Source organism: Octodon degus, unplaced genomic scaffold (genome assembly GCF_000260255.1).
Source record: "Octodon degus isolate 3935 unplaced genomic scaffold, OctDeg1.0 scaffold00024, whole genome shotgun sequence".
NCBI lineage: Eukaryota > Metazoa > Chordata > Mammalia > Rodentia > Octodontidae > Octodon > Octodon degus.
The window spans coordinates 18,433,622-18,442,895 of NW_004524600.1; the positions used below are offsets into that span (position 1 = coordinate 18,433,622).

At 42.8% G+C, this 9,274-nt stretch overlaps 1 protein-coding gene across 1 annotated transcript in view; it reads left to right on the plus strand.

The window, feature by feature from the left end:
- The window catches only part of Utrn (utrophin), a 522,813-nt gene that overhangs the window by 137,579 nt on the left and 375,960 nt on the right, over positions 1-9,274 (plus strand). Inside the window, exons 14-16 of the mRNA XM_023712207.1 lie at positions 4,487-4,594; positions 4,863-5,042; positions 6,183-6,352. Of these exons, the coding sequence (XP_023567975.1) occupies positions 4,487-4,594; positions 4,863-5,042; positions 6,183-6,352 (458 nt within the window). The remainder of the gene's footprint in view (positions 1-4,486; positions 4,595-4,862; positions 5,043-6,182; positions 6,353-9,274) is intronic.

A 9,274-nucleotide genomic window follows, 5' to 3' on the forward strand; every position in this document is an offset into this window, starting at 1 on the left:
CACTGGCCCTGCCGCAAATGCAGAGCCAATGTCCTGCAGCCCCCAGCAATGTAGCAGAGTTTCCTCGGTAGCTCCAGTGAGTGGGAAGACTTACCCAAGTTCAGCCTTAGCTGTTTTTTCATGTCTCCTCAAGGTGATAGCAGGAGGGATCAGTCTTGCTTTTATCTATTTATTTTTTTAAAAAATAATTTTATCAGTACAAGGGCTGGCCACATGGCTTAGCGGATTAAAAGTGCCTGCAAGCAGGTGCAGGGGCTGGGGATTTGATCCCCGGGCCTGCTGTGCAGGCCGCGCCCCAGGGAAACACAATTGAGACTGGGTGTGGTGACACACACCTGTAATGCCAGCTCTCGGGAGGCTGTAAACAGGGGGATCACTATGAGTCCAATCTAGTAATGAGACCCTGAACACCCTGTAGACCCTTCCCTGAAAATAAACTAAAATAAAAAAAGATAATAATAATTTTACCAGTACATTTTTTGAAGCATATAGTGGTCACCTTCGTAATAGGGAATTTGTGTGTGTACATGATATCCCTTGATTGTTCTTTTTTCCCCCCGTCCTTTCTTCCCCTCCTTAGTTACAAACATGTTTGTTTCACTTCCTTCCTTTATCTTGTCTCTCCACCCGCGTCCCCTGCCCCCTTTCACTTGAGCAGTTTCTTCCTCCTTCCCAATATCTATAACCCACTTGGGTCCTGCTTGCACTTCTGGTTTCTCACGCAGGAGTAACGTGGTGCTTACACGTGTGTCTGGTTTGCTTCACTTAAGAGGCTGGTCTCAGGGTGCATCCATTTACCTAGAAAAAAATCTCAAGTTTATGCTATCTGTGGAGACTAGTGCTCAGTTCTATAAAAAAATTCTGTACCTTCTTTATCCATTCACCAGTTGATGGGTATTTGGGTTGCTTCCAAGAATTTGCTATTAGAAACTGTGGTGCCATAAACACGGTGCGCATAGATTGCTGTGGTGTGCTGCTTTGAACCCTTCTGGGATGATTCCAAGAAAAGAAATAGCGGGGTCAAATGGAGCCTCTAGTTTCAGGTTTTTTTGCACAATCTGCATACTGATTTTCATATTGATTGCATCAGTTTGTACTCCTACCAAGAGCGGATAAAAGTTCCTTTTCCCCTTCTCTCCCTGCCAGGATTTGTTATTGGTTGATTTCTTGGTGATGGCCATTCTTTCTGGAATGAGCTGGAATCTCAGCATTGTTTTAATTTGCATCTCTCGAATGATCAGTGATGTTGAATTTTTTTCATATATTTATTTGCTGCTTGTACTTCTTCATCTGAGAAGTGAGCATTCATTGCAAATGCCCATTTGTGGATTGGGTCGTTAAATTTGGGGTTTCTGAGTTTTTTGAGATCTTTATACGTTCTAGATATTAGTCCTTAGTCTGAGGGATAGCTGGTAAAATTTTTTCCCATTTTTTTGGTTCGAGTCTTCATTCTGTTGGTGGTTTCTTTTGGAGTGCAAAAGCTTTTTAATGAGATTCCACTTGTTGATTTTTTGTAATAGTTCCTGTGTGCTTTGGTTTTTGTTAATAAAGTTTTTGCCTATACCTATGTCTTCAAGAGTTTTATCGATTCTGTTTTCCAGCAGATTAAATGTTTCTGTTTTAATATTTAAATTTTCAGGGCTGGGGAGATAGCTCAGTGCTCTAAGCATGTGCCTGGCAAGTGCAAGGTCCTGAGTTCCACCCTTATTACTGTATGCCATGCTGGCCCTGAAATTGGGGATGGTGGTGCACGCCTGTAATCACAGCACTGGGGAGTCTGAGACAAGAGGATCGCTATGAGTCCAAGCTGTGTGGCAAGACCCTGTACCAAATAAATATATAAATAAAAATTTAAAAAATAGTTCTTCAATCCATTTTGGTTTTAATTTGGCGCCTTGTAGGAGAGATGTGTTTAGGTTTCATCCTCAGCATGCGGAAAGCTGGTTTTCCTGCACCATTTATTAAATAGGCTATCTTTCTTCTAGTGAGGGTGTTTGGTCTCTTTGTCAAAGATAAAGTGTGTTTAGAGGTTTTTTTTTATTTTTATTTTTTAATTTTTTTTTTATGGGGCTTGGTTTTTTGAGATGACCTCTTGCTATGTAATCCAGGCTGGTCTTGAACTCACTGTATATCCCAGGCTGGCCTGCAACTTGCAGCAATCCTCCTTCCTCAGCTTTCCAAGTGCTGGGATTACAAGGGTGCACCAGCCCAGCTCTGCATCTTCTAATCAGTTCCATTGGTCCTCATGCCTGTTTTTTGCCACGATCACATTGTTTTTGCCACTCAGTAGCTTTGTAGTATAATTTTAAGTCAGGTATTATAATATCCTGTGCCTTACTTTTGTTGCCTAGGACTGCTTTTGCTATTTTCATCTAGGTCTAAATTAATTTTAGGATTATTTTCTCTAGTTCTGAGAGCTGTACTATTGATATTTTGGAATGCATTGAATTTGTGTAACAGCTTTTTGGAAGTATCAGCATTTTCACAATATTGGTTTCACCTACCCAAGAACAAGGGATATTTTTTTATTTTCTGATATTTCTTTTGATCTCCTTTTTTGTGAGTACTCTAGTTTTCAACGTAGAGATCTGTTACTTCCTTCATTAGATTAATTCCTAAGTATTTCATTTTTCTTGATGCTATCATGGAAAGTGGTAGTTTTCTAATTTCTCTCCCAGTGAGTTTATTTTTTGTGTCTAGACATGCTATTGATTTTTTGAGTGTTGACTTTGTTTCCTTCTCTGATGCCAAATTTGGTTCGTAAATCTAAGAGTCTCATGGCGGAGGTTTTGGGGTCTTCTATGTAGAGTATCATTCCATCTGCAAATAATGATGATTTAATGTATCCCTGCCCTATGTCTATTTCTTTCTTTGTGCAGTTGCTCTGGCTAATGTTTCCAGAACTTTACTGAATAGGATTAGTGGTAGTAGACATCCTTGTGTTAGTCCTGATTTTAGAGAGAAAGCGGTCAGTGTTGACCTTAGTATAATGTTGAGTGTTGGCTTGTCACAGATGGCTTTCATCAGGCTCAGATAAAGACCATCTATTCCAATTCCCTGTAGGGCTTTCATCATGAATGGATGTTGGACTTTGTCAAATGGCTTCTTCTGCATCTATTGAGAAGATCACGTGATTTTTGTCTGTGGGTCTGTTAATATGGCATATCACATTTATGGGTTTGCGTGTGTTCACCCATCTCTGCATCCCTGGGATAGCTCTTACGGTCATGGTCTGTAATCCTCTTGGTGATTTGCAGCAGTCTGCATGCCAGTATCTTGTTGAAGATTGTAGCATCCATGTTCATTAGGGAGACTAGACTGGCCTGCAGTTCTCTTTGGTTGGGTCCTTGTCTGGTTATGGAGTCACAGTCATCCTTGCTTCCAGGAATGAGTCAGAGTATTGCTTCCTTTCAACTTCATTAAAGAATTTGAGCAGTGCTGGCATTAGATCGTCTTTGAACTTCTTGAAGAATTCAGCAGTGGCTCCACTGTGGCCTGGGCTTTTCTTTGTTGGTAGTATTTTAACTGCTACTCTTGCTCTCTCATAACATTGCTAATTATTTTCTACTTAAAGAACATGCATTTTGACTTGGGAATTTAAATACTTTCCAGATGGCTCTGGACCATGCTCCAACTTCCTCCTTTAATCCTAATTGCTGGTGATCCTCGAGCACCCGTGTAGTTCTTCTGCATGAGGTTGTACAAGGAGCTCTGGTTTAGGATGGGGGTGCTTGGCTCCACTCAGCCCCTCATCGCCAACTCTTCATATGTGTGTAGCCTGGCTTCTTTTCCCTTCTCTAAAACCAAACAGTGTCTGAGCTTCCTACTGTCTCTAGTGCGTTGCAATTGTTTTGGAGGTTTGAATGTGAAATGTGGTACTTTCTGTCCTTCTTCCAGAGAATTAGACTTAGTTACTGTATTCCTCCATTTGCTGTTGCTATAACAAAATACCTGAGGGTGTGTAATTTGCAAAGGCTTGTTTAGCTCACAGGGTCAGCGGTTGGAACAGCAAAGAGCATGGTGCTGGCTCTGGTGTGAGCCCTTCTGTGTGTGTCACATGGAGGTAGATGTATCATGGTGGGAAGATCTTACAGAGAACTAGCATCCATAGAGCAGAGAGAGGTCAGGCTTGTTCTTATGTAACATTCTTCTCTCCAGAACTCACTGAGGTCCCACAAGAACTGTAGCAGTCCTTTCTGAGGGCTCCAGGGACCTCAGTGACCTATACTTCTGACACTCTCAAACCATAGCCAGACCAGAGCAACTACCCAGCATAGAACTGAAATGTCAGGAAGATCTGGTGAGAATATTTGGAGAAAGAGGTATTCTCTGAGTCCTATACACCTCTGATTGGGTGTTTGAAATCCTTCTTATCCCCAGGTAAAGGTGAAGCGACTAATGAAAGTGAGCAGTTTTGAGAACTTGATTACATTGACTCACCAAATGGTTTCCCAGTTTGCCTCTAACTTTTTCTTACTGTTTGTAGTGCCTGCTGAAAGCCTGGCTCATAGAAAAAGAAGAGGCTTTGAATAAAGTCCAGACAAGCAATTTCAAGGACCAGAAGGAACTAAGTGTCAGCGTTCGACGTCTGGCTGTGAGTGATGTTGTCATTGTCTGATGTAAGCCTGTGATGGCCTAGTGTTTTGTACTGCTATTGATGAAATTTTAGTGACTATAGGTGACAGCACATTCTAGAACACTAGACCGTTGTGATGCATTGATCTGAGACAGTTTCATAGTTTGTATGTTTTAGCATAATGAGTTATGAAATACATGCGTTCACATTTCCTGATGGGGGAACAGGAACAGGGAGGTAAAATCCTGTGAAGAGAGGATGCTCTAATGAATATCTACAACACTAGATTTTGAAGGAAGACATGGAAATGAAGCGCCAAACCTTGGATCAGCTGAGCGAAATTGGCCAGGATGTGGGGCAATTACTTGACAATACCAAGGCGTCTAAGAAGATGAACAGTGACTCAGAAGAGCTGACTCAGAGATGGGATTCTTTGGTTCAGAGACTGGAAGATTCCTCCAACCAGGTACCTTTGGGTGTGGGTGGATTGTGGTACAGTGAAGTCAAATTGAAATGTTCAGATTGGTTCTGGTGAAATATAAGGCAAGTAAGTATGCTACATGTTGGCTTCTTATATTTGATGAATAATTGATATGAATTGGTATGCAAATCTCTGTCTGTCTGTCTGTCTGTCTGTCTGTCTGTCTGTCTTTTTGAGGCAGGATCTCTCTATGCATTTCAGGCTCAGTTTGAGCTCACTTAGTATCCCAGGCTGGTCTCAAACTCACAATGATCCTCCTGCCTCAGCCTCCTGAGTGCTAGGATTACAGGCATACGCCACCATGCCCAGCACAAATCTTCATATTTCTAAAGTACATTTAATCTGCAGTAATTTATAATACCTGGACAAGAAAACAGTATACAGTCTTAAGAATTTAAATCTTAAATATTATATTTTAGTGAATTGAGATACAACTTTGATTTATACATAAATGTTCATAGCAACATTATTCATAACAGTCAAAAAGCAGAACAGCCCAAATGCCCATCAAAAGGTGAATGGTGGGGGCCGGGGAGATGGCTCAGTGGAATAAGCACTTCCCTGGCAAGCACAAGGGCCTGAGTTCAATCCCTGGTTCCGCCAAAAAAAAAAAAAAAAAAAAAAAAAGTGAATGGTACATAAAGTGTGGCATATCCACACAGTAAAATCCCTATGTTACCATTTTATGTATGGTTTTTAAAATTAGTGTATGTTTGTGAGAAATGATAAATACTTTCCTTGGAGGGAATTGGTACATATACATGGTAAGAAGGATATATTGGCGTGTGTGTCAATCTGGATGAATCATGAAAACATGCTGTTAAAAGAAGCTGTGATTGCAGTTATATAAGCCGTCTGGAATAGACAAATCCTTGTTTAGAGAGCGGAGTTGTCGTTGCCAGGGCTCGTGAGTGTGAGCAGTGGGTATTGGGTGCTGACGGACATAGAGCTTATCTTTGGGATGGTAACTGTTCTGGAGTTAGGACGCGGGGTGCTTGTACAGTGTTACGAATGTACTAATAGCCAATGCGTGGTATGTTTCAACAGGGAGAGCGGTGTGATGTGTGAATAGGGTCTCAGTAAAGCCCTCTCTGCAAACTTAAAACCTCATGATTTTTACTTCAGGTGACTCAGGCTGTGGCCAAGCTGGGGGCGTCCCAGATTCCTCAGAAGGATCTATTGGAGACTGTCCGTGTAAGAGAACAAGTACCTACCAAAAAGTCTAAGCAGGAGCTGCCGCCGCCGCCTCCCCCCAAGAAGAGACAGGTCCACGTGGATACGGAGGCTAAAAGAAAGTGAGCACAGAGAGGCAAACTTTCCCAACCCCAAATTGCACATAGTGTATTTGATATTCGGCGCTTAATTTGTACTAATCTTAATCAAATGCAAATTTAGACATAATCATTATTCTGGAAATTGAGCAGCGGAACCACTAACTGCCTTTGCCTACTGTGAACATTGGACGTCGCCCTGGCAAAGCTGCAGAATTGTCCTGGGTGACTTTCCTAATCCTGTGTCCAATTTGTACAACTGTGTGAGGGAGTTCTTGCTTCTTTTTCTCTTTACCGCAAGAGGATGCGATTACCTGTAGTTCCTTGTGTATTTTTTCATTTCACAATTTACAACTGACAGTTTTATTCTAAATAGCTTTATTCTTCATAAATCTCCTTCCTCCTCTTCTTGTTAAAAAACAATTTCAGTTGAGTGAGGCAGCACAGGGCTATTATTGCATTTGTTTGGGAGGCTGAGGCAGAAGGATTTCAAGTTTCTGGTGAGCTTCGCTAGCTTAGTAAGACTGTCAAAATAAAATAGAATGAAAGGGCTGGGGGTGTAGTTCGGTGGCAGAGTGCTTGCCTAACATTTATGAAGTCTTGGGTTCAAATCTTAGTACTGGAAAAAAGAAAGAAAATAAAGAAAAATATTTTGGGCAAATTAATCTTTTGAACAACAATTTTTAGTCTTTTTCCTCCCTCTTTCCCCTTCATCCTTTTTTTTTTTTTAAATGATTTCATATTTCCTTTGTTAATTCTTTTGGGAGACTTTTAAGATTCTTCCCATTTGACGTAAAAGGAAAGTCTTTTTTCAAATACCTCTTTTTGCCTTACTGATTCAAAAAGAAAGCACAAGGTCTTTGTATGAAGAGTAGGCAGAGCTAACATACAGTTGGTGTTTGCTGATGTCAGGTTTCCATTAAACTACACAGTGCCTTGGGCTGTGTGGCTGACAGTTATCCTGCCCCTTTTGGTAGGGTCTTGGCCTTTGGGAAAGTGGGAAGTATTTGGGACCTGAATAAAATGATATGCTTTTCATAATTTAGCTTTTGGTTAGCAAAGACGATTTGTTTTCCTTCGGTAATGAGCTTGTTTCCGCCTCCTGGTAGCCTCTTCTTGTGGCCCCATGGGTAATTTAAGTGAGGAGGTCACTCTGCATTGACATTCCAGGAAGTACAGAGGCCAGGCAGTGCAAATAGGAGTTGGCTTGGCAGCCCTCCCCCTGGAGTTCTGCCCTCTCTATACGGGGGCTTTCACCCTCACCTCGTCCTCTCAGCTGACTCCTCCCCTGGTGCCACTGGCTGGGTGCTGTCCCTTGTCTGTGCCTTGGCTCGGTGGGAGGTGCTGAGAATCTGCTTTCTTTTCTGTGTTTGTCGTGTGTTCTGGAGGATCAGAAAGTAAGGAAGAATTGGTGGGGGGTAGACAAGATGGTGAGCAGCCAGTGGCTAGGCCGCGGCCATCACCTCCATGACTGGATCCGGGTGGCAGTCGTCGCTTCCTCCCTGGACAGACAGCCTGCAGTGGCACACGCCGTTCAGTATGGGAGAAGGTAGTTAAGTTCATTTTCAGATAGGTTCCTTTTATGTCCACAGCCTGCCCCCTCTCTGTACTCTTGTGTGCAGGACTTCCTGGTGCGCTGTAGAACCTCACAGGCCCCCTCAGCGTGGCACCTCTGTGGTACGGAAAGATGGCTGCTCTGTTCCAGTTTGCATGTGCTGAGGTCCAAACTGCAGTCACTGCCACTGTGACGTGGCTTCAGACTGTCATATCTTCATTCCGCTGTAGGGACCACAATACCCTTTTCCTGGGGTGGCCCACGCAGGGGCTGGAGAGCCTCATACCCACCCTAACATGGCTGTTGGCTTCCTCTGTTCTGCTGGGTGGGGGTTGGTTGGTTTGCTTTTTGATGTTGTTTTATCAACTCAGGGCATAGCGGGCTTTCATTTTCTGGAGTGTGGACATGGACTATTGTGACCTGAAGTCACTGTGTCACTTTTGTTCCTTTGGAGGGCAGAGCCTGATGGAGTCTCCAAGGTCATTTTAGAGGGCTGGTCTCTGGATGGCCTTTCTTTCCCTGGAAGCTTAAGTTGAAATCTGCTGTTAGGGTGCAGAAGAAGGGGTGTTGTTTGTGACTCCTTGAAGCCTGGTTATTTGCCTAGAGCAGCACAAATCCTAGATGTATGCTAAATTAAAACTTGAAAGCCTGAATTCTCTGAAATTGAAGGGTTTATTGAGCTATGAAAGAGCTGGATCAGGAAAGGAGCAGGTATGGGATGGACTGCCGGCACTGAGGCTAGATCTGCGTTAGAACTGTGTCCACTGACCTAAGAGCTGTGAAAACTTGGGGAAGGAAAGCATTAACTGTTGACCTTGAAACTCCTTGGCTATAGCAAGGAGGGCAGTTGGAGACTGTAAAAGATTTGGGATGAGGGCCAGGGAGATAGCTTAGCTGCGTAAATGCCTGTCTGGCAAGCACAAGGTCTTGAGTTCAATCCCCGGTACCACACACATACAAAAAAAGATTTGAGATGGGACCTTCCTTAAGGAGAATGACTCAGTGCTTCTGGATTGGTAAGGGTTAGTGGTCTGTAAGGTTTTATGTGAACCTCAGGTGACAGTGCCTGAGGCGAGGGGATTTGGCCGCCACATAAAGTCAGGGTTTCAGCAAATACCCAGGAATGTGGGACAGTCTTTTATTGGTTTTGGCTGTTAGTTGTTCTCTCACTAACTTCTCTTACTCTTCCCCCTCCCCCTCCAGCCTTTTAGATTAAATGTAGGACATCTCAGAATTTTTGTTTTATGACATATTACCAGGAAAAATTAGCTGGAAGAGAGGACAATTAGTCATAATTTACTAGAAATACATGTAGTACAGTTTCCCCAAAAGAATTGAGGGTTCAACCTGTGTTACTGCTTTAGGGTCTGACATGCTCTGGACAGCGTGCT